Source organism: Balaenoptera ricei, chromosome 14 (assembly GCF_028023285.1).
Source record: "Balaenoptera ricei isolate mBalRic1 chromosome 14, mBalRic1.hap2, whole genome shotgun sequence".
In the NCBI taxonomy this organism is placed as follows: Eukaryota; Metazoa; Chordata; class Mammalia; order Artiodactyla; family Balaenopteridae; genus Balaenoptera; species Balaenoptera ricei.
In genome coordinates this window covers 11,412,380-11,428,407 of record NC_082652.1, presented here as the reverse complement: position 1 = coordinate 11,428,407, position 16,028 = coordinate 11,412,380, and the positions used below count along the sequence as shown (strand labels likewise).

Here is a 16,028-nt window from a genome sequence, read left to right as displayed (position 1 = left end):
TTGACAAGATTACCACAGAAAATGATCAAAAGTAGGAGGAGGGAATTTTGTTTTTTAAAGGAAAAGTTTCAGTTATGTGGAAAATTCACTTACGTGAAATTATAATTTGAAGATATTGGGAAAATGAGATGTAATGTGGTAGCCTTAGATGATGGAATAGATTTAATTTCTTTATAAGTTAAACAGATATAGAAGAGGAGCAGGACCACTGTGAGAAAAAAATCTGTATGTCTTGTGGTTCTTCACCCTGACTTTGCTGTCCGGGGAATTGTGGCTTTTGCTCCCGTTTTTATAAAATATCTCTTCCTCTGCAAAGAGTCCTTTCTGAAAATGAAACACCATTCCCAGAAGGAAGTGTAGCCTGCATATTTCAAGAGGAGACGAAGGGAGAAAGAAAATTATTTTGCTTCTCCAGTGCTTGCAATTAGATAAGAGCAAATCAGTTTTTAGTAAACTTCAAGCTATAACCTAGGATACTGAATTTCAGAGCAGAAATAGCTCTTAGAAATTCTTTTATTTCCAAGGTGAGGAAATTTAGGCCCAGAGAGGTTAAGTGATTTACACAGCTAAACAGTGGAAGAGCTAGAGCTGCAACCCAGGTTTCTTTATCTGGGGGTTTGTTTTCTGGTGTTCTACCACTTACTTGACCATATCATTTGTTGTGACAGACACTATGGCCCATTTATCCTCCATTCCAACCTCTTTTCCTCACCTTCCTTTCTTGTAAGCAGTAGAAAGTAAAAGACTTGGACTGCACCCTTCTTTGCAGTTAATAGCATGACCAATAGTTCTAGTCAATGAGATATAGGCAGAAGCCCCAGAGGAAGGCTTTGTTTTCCAGAATAAAAAGCAAGACACAAGAAAAGAAGGCGTTTGTTTTGCTCTTTGCCCTGCCTCCTTTCTCTCGCCAGGAATAAAACTGAGTCCTGGAGATGAGGAGCCATTTTGTGACCAAGAAGACGAAGGCCACATACTAAGGATGGTAAAGTAGGGAGAGAGGAGGAGATGTTGAGCTGCTTACATCACTGGACTGCTTTCCCAATGTCCTGGACTTCTTATTTCGGGAGGTAATTAAACCCTTACTTGTTTAAGTATTTTAAAACTGATATACTCAACGTCTTAAAAACATCTCACTGCCTCCATCGTAAAGTTTGACCCTTTACAGGGGGTTCCTGCTTGAATTTCTAGGTTCCAATCTAGTCCTACTCCTCCTTCCCACCCAATGCATCGTACGTCTAAATCATTCTTGCCTCGTGCTGTGCATTTCACACCTGCATGTCTTTGCTCTCGTTCTCTCTGCCTGCAATCCCATCTCCTCACTGTTCTCTAAACCCATACAGTTAAAAGGTTCTCAGATCATTTTCAAAGAATGCTTTCTTTGTTCTTGGAAATATCTTTACTTTGAACATTTAAGTAATAGAGAAATGCATAAAAGAAAGTCAATCACTCAAAATTCCACCACCCAGAAATAAATATTAAGTCATGAAATAACATTTTAGACACTCTCCCTCCCTCTCTCTCTCTCACTCTCTCAGAATGATGGATACCCAGAAATAATTTTACATGAGAAACTTATTACACATGGTAATAAAGAATAATCTATTAAATTAAGGTGTATTTGAGTTTAATAGAATTAGAAGCATCTGAAGTAAAATAATTGCTTAACATTAGTTATAATTTCTTCACCAAGAGTTACCAGTTCCTAAAGGGTCCTCTAAAGTTAAGGGAAGAAGAAGAAAAAAAAAAAGATTGTGAAAAGCTTTAAGACATAAGAGTTACTTAAAAAAGACTTTCAATTTAAGAATTTATTGACCATCTACCCTGAAAAGCAGGAAAATTAGTACATTTACATTTCTTTCCTACCCCTACTTTTTTCTAGTTATTATTTTTACATTTTCAATTTTTACACTGTCAATGTTTATAAGTTTTACATTCTGCTTTTTGACCACAGCAATGATTTTACTGTAGTTCTCTAATTAAATTAATCCTATGTGAAGGTTACATTTTAACATCAGGAAGAAAATGTGAGGAAAAGATGGATTATTTAAAAGTATTTGGGAACAGCAAGATAGCCAACTGGAGAAAAAAAAAAAGTTGAATTCCTTATAACAAACATCTGCATGACCTCTCCAAAAAAGCCCAGAATAAAGAATATCGAAAGAGAAATAAGAAGAAAATATTTGCAAGATCTACTACAAATTAATAAGGGAAAAAACCCAACAACCCAACAGACAAATGGGCAAAGATCGTAGAGAGTTCATAGAAAAGGAAATAGAAATGGCTTGTCAACATATGAAAGATACTCAGTCTAATTCACAATGAGAAATACAAACTAAAATGACAGTGAGAAAAGTTTTTCACTGATCTGACTAGAAGCTCAAAAAGTTTTGGTACTCGTACTTTGTTAATGGACCATAAATTGGGGCATCCTCTTTGGTGGAAAATTGGCAATATTTATTTAAATTTAAAATCCACATTCCCTTTGATTAGCAATTCCACTTCTAAGAACTTATTCTTTGGATATCTGTATATACAGGTACAAAATGACACATGCGTAAGGATATTCATTCCAGCACAGTTTGTCATAGCAAAAGACTGCAAATACCATAAATGAGTTGGTTATAAAAACTACAGTCCATTTGAGTATATAATGGAGCCATTAGAGAGGATGAGATAGTTCTTCATATAGTAATATGGAACAATACCCAAAACAAAAATCCAGCGTTTATTGTTTGCTACCACTGGTGCAAAAATAAAAAAGAATATTTACTTCCATATACATAGAATATCTCCAGAAGGACATGTACAAAATTAGTGACACCGGTTGCTAACTCTAGAGAAGGGCCTGGAAGGGGAAGATTTACTTTTCATTCTCTCCCTTCCACTATTTTTTAATCTTCTAAAATGTGTACTGTCTTTCCAAAATGAAGAATGTAGTCTCTTTACGATGCTAAATAAATAGTAAATAAGTAATAAATAAATAAATAAATATCAGAGAGCAAACTTAAATTTAATGTTCACCACCAGTCCTTTTACAAGTTTCCCCAGTTCCTAATTCACTCTTTCTTCCTTCTTCCCTCCATCCCTTTCTCTTTCTCTCTTGCTCTTTGTTTCATCAATAGATTGGCTGGATTTTGTTACTGAGTAATTAAGAAGAAGCTTTTAAGAGAAGAAAAGGCTTGAAAATGTCAGCTGCCTTTATAAATTGAAGAGCACCTTAGCTGGGTCACAAATCCTTGGTTTACATTTTCTTTTCCTTAGAACTTTGTAAAGTTCTACTCTTTATCCCGGTCCTTGCCTTATTTTTCTGACATTATATCAAATCATTTGTTTGTTTTCTTACTCCTTCATTAGAATATAAGTTCCAGGAGGGCAGGAACTATCTTTTTCTTTGTATCACTGTATGATTTTCAGTGCTTAGAACAGTGCTTGGCACACAGTAGACAATCAGTAAACATTGTTGACTAAATGGTAGGCTCATTTGATTTGGCCCATCAAATAAAGAGTAAATCAAATCAAATAAAGATCCAAACATTTATTTCCAAAGAAGTTTTCTTCAGGTATATCTTTAAATATCTTCTGTTCCATGTGTTTTGCTTTCTTCTTTAGGAATAATAGGTTGGAATATATATCTCCACTGTCTTCCACACATGTCATGTTCTCTATAATCATCTTTTGAAATTTTTCTTTTGCATTTAATTTTATTTCCCTAAGACTATCTACCATTGGAAACACCCTAAATGGGTTGGTTTATTATATTCGTTCGTTGCTTATGGTATGATTTTAATCTATATTTATTTATTTAAAAAATATACTTATTTGGCAGCGCTGGGTCTTTGTTGTGGCATGCGGGATCTCATGTGGGATCTTCATTGCCGTGTGCGGGATCTTTTAGTTGTGGCATGCAGGCTCTTAGTTGCGGCATGCAAGATCAAGTTCCCTGACCAGGGATCAAACCTGGACACCCTGCATTGGGAACGCAAAGTCTTAACCACTGGACCACCAGGGAAGTCCCTTAATCTATATTTAAATTTTTCTCTTTCGTTTCTTTCTTTCCCTCTGCCCATTTGTTTTTTATATCCTTTTGTTGTCTGTTGCCCTAAAATATCATCTTTGAATGCTTGTAGTATCTCTTCTTTGAGGTTTTTTTTTTTCTCCTTAATTTATAGCCCAAATTTATAATTTTTTTCTCTTTATGGCAGTGCTGTTTGTGTCCTTTTTTAAAAATCTTTGTCTCCTTCAAAGTAATAAACATATTATCTGTGTTTCTGGTGTTCTGTTGTCTGTAGTCCATGTCTAGAATATGTGATGGCTCTACACCAAAAGAGAATAAGGTAGAGTCCATTGCCTTGTTGCTTCTGTCACCATATTGTTGTGGCCTGTTACTCACAAGAAGAAAAAACTTACTTCTGGGTAGAAAAACTAGTCAGCTTCAGACCTACTTCTTCAGGAACACTCAAAGCCAGAAAATAACAGAATAAGAGTTCTGAGAAAAAGAAAATGTAAACCAAGAATCTGTGACTTAGCCAAGGTGCAATTATAAAGGCAGCTGACATTTTTAACCTTCACAAATTTAGGCAATACAATCCTGAGTTTTTCTTAAAACAAACAAAGAAACAAACAAAAAAGTGCTGAAAAACACATACGCAGAAAAGATTAAAGTAAGCTGAACTATTCTGTGGCCAATAAAAGATACTTATATTGTAAAAGACTCCCACATACTTTACTGATATTAATGGAACACATTGCCTATGTATATAAAGCCTATAATAAAATGTTACATGAAAAGAGATGCTCAAAAATGCTACGTTTAAATCAGATGAATGCAGTTAACATGTGTGATGCAATGCTATGCAAATGTCTGTTTTATATGTTTATCACATATCTTCATTGCCTGATGATTTGACAACAACCTAACTGAAATCCCAGAGTTGGTATCTGAACCACTGGCAGTTTCTGTCCTGAAAACATTGCATTAAAGTTCATGCAGATATCAGTCACAGGAACATCACAATGATGACCAGAGCAAGGAGAAATATTCTTTGTCACAAGGCAAAAAGAAGGGGGAGAAAAAAGAAAAGGGGAAAAGATGGGGGAAAAACTTTCTGCGGGGAACATATAGCACATATCTTGCTACTTCTATGCCTAGCTACTATCTCTGGATAAATGACAAGGCAGTATGTTCTAATCCAGTTTGTCATGATGAGCTGCCACGGGAATGATTTACTATATTCCACTACAACATGACTTTAAATCCCCCTCCTCAAATATAAACTTGAAAAATTACCCGTAATAGTTCCACTGATGTTGGCCTTCCCTGAGGCATTTTCTGCAAGCAGTAATCAACAAATCTCCTAAAGGAGTCTGTCCTGTGTGTGCAAATACATTGAAAGAAAATAAAATCAGGGTCTGTAGAACATACTGATCACTTTAAATAATTTTCATCCAAGGGAAATTTTTATATTTTAGGAGATTTTTATTAAAATACTTTGGAATGTCAGGAGAACTGAACCATTTTCAAGTTTAAGGTATCTAAAATTAATTCTTTTGGATAATGCATGTGGACAGTTTCAAGTTAGTTAACATATATACATACCTTATTATATAAGCAAGGTCAAATCGTTATATCATAAAATGAAAAATACTATATTTATATACAACGGTTTTATATACATTTTTCTCTCCAAAGATAACAACACTCATAAGTCTCAAGCCTATATTCTTCATGACCAATTGGTAACTCTTCCATCACCCACAACCTATAACCAGGTAGTAAAACTTGAAGCATAAGGGACAGAGAACCTAGGAATATGCTTTCTGGATGAAAACACTTTCTCTCTTGAAAATTCCATTTTGTCTACTCTTCTTTGACAATGCCCTTTTTCTATAACTCTGTGACCCCAATAGTTAGCAAAATGTCGTAATTTTCAGCAAGGAACAATATATCTTCTGAATAGATAGTATATGTTCTGTCTCAACACATTTATACATATAGTAAAGAAAAAAAATGACAACTAGAAAAATAATGACATCAGAGAGGGTACTTTATCCTTGCTGGGAAGTGATAAGACTGAGGTGATCGATACAAAACCATCATGACTTAAGAGACCAGACTGGTTAGGAAGGTAGCAGGGCATGTACCTGGTAGAATTTCAATTCCTACACACATTAAGAACACAGTAGAAGCCATAGTGAGGGCAGAAATATAGTGTGTGTGTGTGTGTGTGTGTGTGTGTGTGTGTATAGAAAAGTTCAGGCTTATAAAGCATCAGTGTCAGTTATCACAACATACAATGAAGGAATGAAATGCTTTCTAGGTCAGATATTTAAAGTGTAATTTAATGAAAGTGCCAAATACATATGGTGCCTTCTCTTAGAAATTTAAAGCAACAGCTCAGTCTTACCATTCCTTAGACTGTAATGTGGGGGAGTCGTTCTGGGCAATGTGATATAAGGCACTCATTGCATTCATGTTGAAAAGAGGGGGCTTCCGTTCCGCTGAAAGAAAAGAAACACGATAAAGCAGTTCTTGAAAGGCATCAGGCAGATGGAGAAATAAGGAACTATGAGCAAAGCTTTGCCACTAAATCAATAGCTCGTTATTATCCTCATGCCACATAATCCACTTATTTTAATCTCTAAGGTCGCTCAGGATAGCCATTCAGAAGAAGCTGCTGGTCATCTTAAAGTACACTGGAAAAGCTCCTAACAGAACCCACTTCAAGAGAGTAAAAAAAATTTTTCTTATTTTTCACATGTATCTTCAAAAGGCTGGACTTTGTTTTCCAACAATAGGTATGAACATCTTCGTGTGTGTGTGTTTTAGTTAAAATTAAAAATATGTATTCATTGAAAAAAATTCAGAAAGCAGAGAAGTAGAATGAAAAAAGGGGATAATTATGGAATGGAACATCTTAAACATCACTAACACAGTATGGGAGACAAAATAATTCAATTCAGTAAACACCATTTGAAGGCACACCCAGGCCAATGAACTGGTACAAGTCAGGGTAGAGGGTAAAAAGGAGGTAGGAAAAGGAGGGTCAGTGTAAGCAAGGTTTTGTCCACCCTCTTCTAAGGAGAAACTCAGTGAATCAGATACTTCTTAGTAGAAGATTTGCTCCATCCCAGCCCACCATGATCTCATGTTTGGAATTTCTATTGCTGTCTTTTAGTAGACTGCTCACTAGGCATGCACTCTCCTATTGCATTTATATAAACATACAAATCTTTTCTCTCAAAAGAAATCATAAGTTCTAAGAGCAAGATCTTATAACCCTAATACTCTTATTCTTTTATTTATTCTCTGGCATATGTAATAAGATATTATTCAAATATTAGGTGCTCCATTTGTTGACCAAAGGAAACAAGGTTCTAGTTCTGAGTACAGTTAATTTTATGCTATTTATTAGTTATTATGTCACAGAAGATAAATCACTATCTCATTCTACTGTGTTTATCCTAATGGATTCTTTATATAGTACCACTTTAAAATTCATAATCTGATCTCAGGTTTCATCAGAGCACCTTGGTTTTTAAGTAAAGATTCTCCTCTTAACCACTTTTAAAAAGGTGAATTCAGTTTATTCTATGCAATTCTAAGAAACATAACAAGAACTAAGGGCAGGGAACAAAAAGTAACAGGGAAGACATTTTTACTCATAGAAGGAAGAACTTATGAAAAGCCAGAGTGCTAAAGCAAAGCAAAACCAAAAACCCCCCCAAAACCCACAATGAATAATGTTGAGAGCAGTGAACTTTAAGCTATTAGCAGAGTTCCAGCAGAAGGCCACTATACTTATTTATCAGTGATACTCTGGAGGGGCCCCTTATAGTCTTGACTAAATGATCTCTGATACTTTTGAAATGTGACAGTCTCTGATTCCACAAATATTGTTTATTAACTTCTCAACAGGATACTTTACACTCACCAAATGGATACCACTGTTATGGGGACATGAACTGTTAACAAGTGGAAATTTGAAAGCTGCAGTGTGGACAAAGGGATTTTATAGCTGTTTCAAATGTAGAAGATGAAAAAAAAAAAAGGCTCAGGTTTATTTTATTTATCAGGAGGTAGATTCTAGAAAGTTTCTAGAGCATGGCCTTCTGACAACTTCAAATATTGGAACCATGTGGAAGTAGGAACTCATCATGTTACCATCAATGGATTCCCATGATTTTTAGGACAAAGTCTAGATCCTTAAACATAGTCTGCTGGTCTTTCCTAACATGACCCTGGCTACCTCCAGCACTTCATTCTGAGAATCAATGTTTCCCCCCTCTTCTCATGCATCTGTTGCTTCACTGAAAGAACCAAGTTCAGAGCCTTTCACACATGTTGCCTTCTCTGTCTGGACTCCCCTCTCACTTTTGTTCCCTGAACTTTACCTGGTTAATTCTTCCCAATCCTTCAGGTTTCACCTTAAATATAGTTGCATTTCTGCATTAATTTAATAAATATTTATTCAAGGCTTATTATATGTGTACAATCATTTCCTCAGGGAAGCCTTCTCTGACCTCTCAAGACTAGGTGTCCCATTAGATTCTGTCATTGCAAATTATATTTTAACTTTCTACCACCTATCACAACCATAACTAATTATATACGTAATTCTTTACTTAATGTATGTTCTGTTTGCTAAACTTCATGAGGAACAATGTCTATTATGCTCATCTTTGCATTCCCACTGCTGAGCACAGCACCTGGTATATATTTTGGGTGGCCCCAAAATACCTATTAGATAAGTAAATGAAGGTAAGGCAAATTAAGGCAAAGAAGAAAATCTGTCAACAAACAAAGAATCTTTGTGCAGCAAGAAATCACAAAAATGACTGAGAAGTGACTAAGTCTTGGCAAGGCTTACATCAAGATACTATGTGATGGCTTCATTCACTATTAGAAGGATAGGAACCCTCCCACTCATTGGCAAAAGGTATACAATTCGAGCTGCTTAGAAGAACACGAAATTGCACAGGAGAAACAGCAGGGAAGGGGAGCTAAAGAAAGAAGAAAATAGAAATTTAGAAAGGGGAGGATGAAGGAACAAAAACAACAACAAAACCCAATTCAACAGTAATAAGAAAGGTAGTAGCGGATTTGGAGCAGGAATGTGAGGTCTGTGAGTGGCAGATACTCTGTTGTGAACAAGACAGGAAGACAGCCAGCCACACTATGGGTGGAACAGCTCTAGTAGAGAATCATGAAAAAAGGCATTCCAAACATAGTACACAGCTCTATGGTCTGAGAAGCACTTGCTAAATACCAGTTTCAGATGGCCTCACCTATGTTCAAGTCCTTTGCTAGATGTACTACATAAATCTTCTGAGCCATAGTGACAGGGTTCATTGCTAAGTCAGCATACTATGGAGCAAGGGTTGGGAAACTATGGCCTGTGGGCCAAATTCACCTAGCAGCCTGTTTTTGTAAAGTTTTATTGGAACACAGCCATGTCCATTCATTAATGTGTTGTCTATGGCTGCTTTCATGCTACAACAGCAGGGCTGAGTAGTCATGACAGAGATTATACTACTTAAAAGGACTAAAGCACTTATTATCTGGTCCTTAGCTGAAAGCTTGTCAGACTTTACTGTAGAATATAATAGTCTGCATAGAAGCTTCTAGATAAGCAACAGAACAGGAACCGGAAGTGCTTTGAAGCTACCTTGTGATATGTAAGCCATTTTACCTCCAAAGAAAGGAAAAAGGTGAAAGCGTAACAAAGCTGAATTAACTAAATTAAAAGAAAAAAAACAGTGATTTACTTAATTTAAAGATAATAATCAAGTTTTTCTGAATGCTCCATGTATGTTTTATGAGATCAAGGTTCAGAGAAGCCTTTGGACACTGCTCTGCTTGGCGAAGCTCATGCTAAATTAGAGCACCTAGACTGAGCTTTATTTTAATAAAGAAGATCAGAGAGTACTCCATCTTTGGATAAACACTTCATGAAAAGGCAGATTTCTTATGAACAAATATGGTTGACAACCATAATAATTAATGATAATAATAATTGCTACCACTTATTGAGTTCCTATTACATGTCAGGCATTCACTTTAGGTATGTTACATATGGTATGTTATTCATAATTCTCACAACAGCTTGGCAAGATAAGCATTATTACTTCAATTTCCCAACAGAAGGAACTGGGGTAAGCTAATCTAAATAATGAAACCAAGCCACACAGTAAGTGGCTAAATTGGGATTTCAACCCAGTCCTGTAAGACTCCAAGACTTGTCTTTTCACTAGACCTCAGTGCCTCTTCAATTATTCTGTGCATTTTATAATAGATAGTACTGGTATTTCAACATGAAAAAAAAAAGGAAGAAGAAGCTTTATAAGACTAAATATAACCCTGTCCCCTCAACAGCCATCACAACATTCATTTATTAACACAAACAGTGAGTGGCAATAATAATGTGGAAGAAGAAAATTCCAGGCAGAGAAACTATGTAACAACATTTATGTTTTTTATGTTTTTTTCTTTTTATCCCTTGGAGAATGCATCTCCGAACACAGTCAATTCCCTGTCAATGCTGATGAACCATTTGCCAGCTTCTACCGTGGTCTGTGCTGGTGAACTAAGGGTCTATAGCTTAAACAGAAGAGTGTCAGATTAACTTCTCTTGAAATAATCTCAAAAAATAAAATATCTGGGGCTTCCCTGGTGGCGCAGTGGTTGAGAGTCTGCCTGCCAATGCAGGGGACACGGGTTCGAGCCCTGGTCTGGGAAGATCCCACATGCCGCGAAGCAACTGGGCCCGTGAGCCACAACTACTGAGCCTGTGCATCTGGAGGCTGTGCTCCGCAACAAGAGAGGCCGCGACAGCGAGAGGCCCGCGCACTGCGATGAAGAGTGGCCCCCGCTCACCGCAACTAGAGAGAGCCCTCGCACAGCAACGAACACCCAACACAGCCAAAAAAAATAATAATAATAAATAAATAAATAAATAAAATAAATTTATTTTAAAAAAACTAAAATAAAATAAAATATCTGGTGACTGGACAATTTCAATGTCCAAGAAGCTTCCAAGGATGCATGAATTTAACTAGGTTTTTCAGTGGAAGATCAATTTATCAAAAGATAATTTGTAAAGCAGGTTTAACCACTTAGGGACCTTGGAATTTGATCCAGGAAAGAGAGAGAGTGCCAGCAGCATTATCATCTTCCTGCTTTCTGATGACACCTCAGCGATTCAATGTACAGATTAGGGGCTTTTAAAAAAATATACACTGTTATAACATATATATGGACTCTTAAAAAAAAAAATGGTTCTGAAGAACCTAGGGGCAGGACAGGAATAGAGATGCAGACGTAGAGAATGGACTTGAGGACATGGGGAGGGGGAAGGGTAAACTGGGATGAAGTGAGAGAGTGGCATTGACATATATACACTACCAAATGTAAAACAGATAGCTAGTGGGAAGCAGCCGCATAGCACAGGGAGATCAGCTCGGTGCTTTGTGACCACCTAGAGGGGTGGGATAGGGAGGGTGGGAGGGAGACGCAAGAGGGAGGGGATATGGGGATATACGTATACGTATAGCTGATTCACTCTGTTATAAAGCAGAAACTAACACACCATTGTAAAGCAATTATACTCCAATAAAGATGTTTAAAAAATATATATACACTGTTATAGAAGAGGTATCATAAGGAAAGGGGACAACACATTATTCAGGCACTATCCACAACTTTCACTGTAATTTCAACATTAAAAGTAAAATTTAAAGTATACTGTCTGTACCTGGAATTTCATTAAGCCTGAAACATACAGAAAACTTAGAAAAATCATTGCTTAGGTTTATATATGCAGCAGTTTAATCATCTTTCAGGTTAAAAAAAAAATACCCTTCTTTTATGTGTCCATTAACAAGATTAATGCCAAGGAAATAGAGATGTATAGTAAAGCTGTCAAAGAGGTACTTGTATGGTTTATTACACTACCAGTATAATAAAGTTTGAATAATTGCTGAGAATTTAAATGTCCTTGGTAACAATTTTATTTTATGAATATTAACTGAGCATGTACTACCATCCTTCTCTGAATCTAAGATGTCATTGACAACAAGATTCATCGCAATTTAAGGTGTACCACTATTTTATGTATAACTTAGAACAAAATGCTGCCAATTATAATCATAAAATGCTGTTGCCCGTAAAATACCTCCCAGTTTAAAGAGATGTTAAAATGTAAATTAAAAATTTGATGAGATATGATATATACTAGGATTGTGCTGATGATGCCTAACATTTACTGAACACATACTAAACACCAGATATAATAATAAGCACTTTAAGTCCACATTTTCATTTAATCCAGACAATCCCCATAAGGTAGGGGATCTTATTATGCAAATTTCATAGACAGTTAAAATAACTTGACCAAAGTCATACAACTAAAAAATGGCAGAGCTGGAATTAGAACTCAGGTTTATCTGACTATAGAGTCTGTGCTCTTAGGCATAATTTAATACTATCATCTATCAATTTGAAGGACTAGCTGTTGTGGAGGATAAGACAATTTGGGAGAAGGCTACTCTGTTCTTTGATTCAGTAAATCATTTTATAAAAGGCAATCAAAGTTAGGCTGATATAGAGAGCATGTTGTTATATATATATCAATTCCTTTTTATAAAATGATAAAATCAGAAATTAAGCACATTTCCTCTCCTGTCTCAAGAGAGGAAATACTAAGGTACCTCCTGGGATCTGCACCTATTTTGCCAATGTCGACTGCTGTTTGAAACTCCAGTCATTACTACATCTACATAGTACAAAAACCGATGTGATGACAACCCTGAATCATCATAAAAGGGTGTGTGTTGTTTGCTCTATTTAATTAGGTTGGAAAGGGCAGAATCCATGTTATATTTTAGAAAGATTTTGGTAAGAAAAAAACTTGCTGAAACAATGGGTGGGCACTAATTAGTTGTAAGGTTCAACTCGGGGGACATTCCTTTAAGGTGTTTGTAACTGAGGAGTTGCTATTATAGTTGCAGTGTTACAAGTAAAATTTTGGTTCACTTTAGAATATAAATGACAAAAATAGGAATAATCCTACATATGAATGCAATCAGCTGTTTTGAGCATTGATATATGCCAAGCACTATGTTAAACACTTTACATATGTTATCTCATTGAAGTGCGACAATACCTATGATATATGTATTGTTTTTTTCATTTAGATGAGAAAACTGAGGCTTAGGGAAGTTTAGAAAATTGTCCAAGGTCTCATCGTCAGAATCAACACGTTACACAACCCCAGAAGGTGTCATTCACAGCCTAGACTATGAGAATGCCTGCTGGTGTTATGTGCAGCCACACATGACTGTCCTGCCAGCTAAGTGCTGGTAAAGCCAAGATTCAAATCCAGGGTGTATAATTGCTAACTCCATGCTACACAGAGAATAGTTTTTTGTTTTTTTGTTTTTCAAACCAAAGGAATGTACATTTATTTCTAATTTTAAAAAAGTTAAATTATTTGATATTTGAAATACATAAAAAATTTGCATAGTATTATAACAGACACCTACTGCTTAGATTTAACATTATTTTGTCATATTTGTTTCAGATATTTTCTTCTAAAAAAAAGTAAGATATAACTATTCCTCTTCTGCCCTCCAGAGTTTACTATCCTGAGATGGTATCTCTTACATCTATGTGATATTTTATTAGTATATATATGCTCATAAATAATATATAAAATTGTTTATAAAGCTTTCATAATTGGCATCGTACTGTACCTAACTCCAGCGACTTTGTTCATTAACTATTCAATGTTATGATTTGAGATTTACCCATGATGATACATGTAGATCCAGTTCATCATAAGAATTTGGTTGTTTCCACCATTTCTTGCTTCTACAAACAAGGTTGCAGCCTCACATATTTTCCAGTGTACGTGCATAAAATTTCTAAAGTGTATACTTACAAGTGAAATGTTGAGTCACTGACAATCCTCATCATCCTTACCAGATGTTGCCAACTTGCCCTCCAAAATGTTTATACCAAATTACATTCTTATCAATAGTGTATGAGAGTTCCTGTTTCTTTAGCAGCTTCTCCAAATTCATTAACCTTCGACTTTAAAAAAATTTTACCAGTCTGATGTGAAATAGTTTTAACTTGCATTTCCCTGATTACTAATGAGGCAGAGTATCTTCTCATGTTTGTTGTCCATTTAGGTTTTCTTTTCAATGTTAACTGCTTGATCATATTCATGCCCATTTTTCTACTGGCTGTTTATCTTTTTCTTTTTGGTAAAGAAATTGTGAGAGTTTTTTATAGATTCTGGGCCAATACTCTGTTGGGTAGATATGTTTCAACTACTTTCTATCAGTCTATGCCTACCTTTTAATTTTTGCGTTTTATATAGCTTTATATTTTAAAGTACTAAAAGTTATCATATTTGTCATTATTTTTTAAATATTGTTTAGAAAAATTCTTCCCTATACCCATAAAGGTATACTCCTAGAATAATATAATATTAATTATACTTACATGGTGCTTATTACATGCCAGGCCAGGTTTTAAGTACTTTATATTTATTAATTCTTTAATCTTCATTATAATAGCACCTACTTCATGGGATTGTCATCTCTATATTATAGGTAAGGAAATTGAGGCATAAGGGATCTTTTCCCAAAAGTCTTAAAATTTTACTTTTGAGTATTTACCTAAAATCTGGAATTTATTTTTGTGTATGGCATTTGCTAGAAATTTAATTTTGGCTTTTATCATATAATTAACACACTGTCTCATATTATTAATCAAAGAGGCCATCCTTTCACCACTGATCTTTAATGTCTTTTTTGTCTTATACCAAAATCCGACTTATAGACGAGTCTGTTTCTAGGTATTCTAGTCTGTTCTATTGACCATATTGATTTAATTATTATGGTTTGGATTGTGGTATAGTGATTCTTCTGTCCAAATTCTGTTTCTTCAGAATTGTCTTGACTGGTTTTGGTCCTATGAATTTTAGGGCTACCTTGTCAAATTCTACAAAATATTTCTGGAAGTTTGTCATGAATCCTTTTTAAAGTATGTGACTATTTCTGCTGACTGTCCCCCGAAATCAGTATTAATAAGATGAATTTTTTCTGTATGAAATAGAGAATAACACAATATCAGAAACTAAAAAAGAAATCTACCACCTCAATATCCATTAATAGAGGACCAGTCAAATAAACTATGGTATATCCATATAATGGAATAACATAATGCCAGTAAAAAATGAAAAAGTGTCTAAGTTACTAATATAAAACAGTGCTCCAAGATGGTATTAAGTGAAAAATCAAAGTATAGAACCAATTGTATATGTTAATTTAGGGGTAAAAGGGAATATAGTAAGCATATATACATATTTCTAGAGTCGTCCCTCAGTAACTGTGGGGGACTGGTTCCAGGACTGCCCCAGAATATAAAATTTGTGGATGCTTAAGTTCCTTATATAAAATGCCATAGTTTTTGCATATAACCTAATCATATCCTCCCATATAATCACCTCTAGATTACTTATAATACCTGATACAATGTAAATGCCATGTAAATAGTTGTAAATACAATGTAAATAGCTGCCCAAAGAATGGCAAATGCAAGTTTTGCTTTGTGGAACTTTCCAGAATTTTTTTTTCCCAAATATTTTCGATGTGCAGTTGGTTGAATCCATGGATATGGAACCCGCAGATATGGAAGGTTATATATTATAAATACACACACACACACACACTAAATAAATAAATACATACATACATATATATAATATATATAAAAATATACATATTTGTAAAGAAACTCTGGAAGGATATACAAGAAATTAATAACAGAGGTTCCCTGTGTGTGTTCACAGGGGTGGGGAAGGAACTGTACGAATAGGGCCAGGGGTAGAAGAAGTCCTTTCACTGCCTATCTTTTTATATTTTTTGATTTACAAAACACATGAATGTTACTTATTTTAAAAAATTAAGTAAATATTCTGTTTCCTCCTTGTTTTTTTTTTTCTTCACTAACATCTCTTTAG

The 16,028-nt window shown here is 35.1% G+C and overlaps 1 protein-coding gene across 4 annotated transcripts in view; it reads right to left on the bottom strand.

The window, feature by feature from the left end:
* Window positions 1-16,028, bottom strand: part of TAOK3 (TAO kinase 3) — a 182,800-nt gene that overhangs the window by 45,727 nt on the left and 121,045 nt on the right. For all 4 annotated transcript variants that reach the window (XM_059894253.1, XM_059894254.1, XM_059894255.1 and 1 more), the window contains 2 exons: window positions 6,405-6,498; window positions 5,288-5,369 (listed from right to left, as the gene is read on the bottom strand). In XM_059894253.1, coding sequence (XP_059750236.1) covers window positions 5,288-5,369; window positions 6,405-6,498 — 176 coding nt within the window. The remainder of the gene's footprint in view (window positions 1-5,287; window positions 5,370-6,404; window positions 6,499-16,028) is intronic.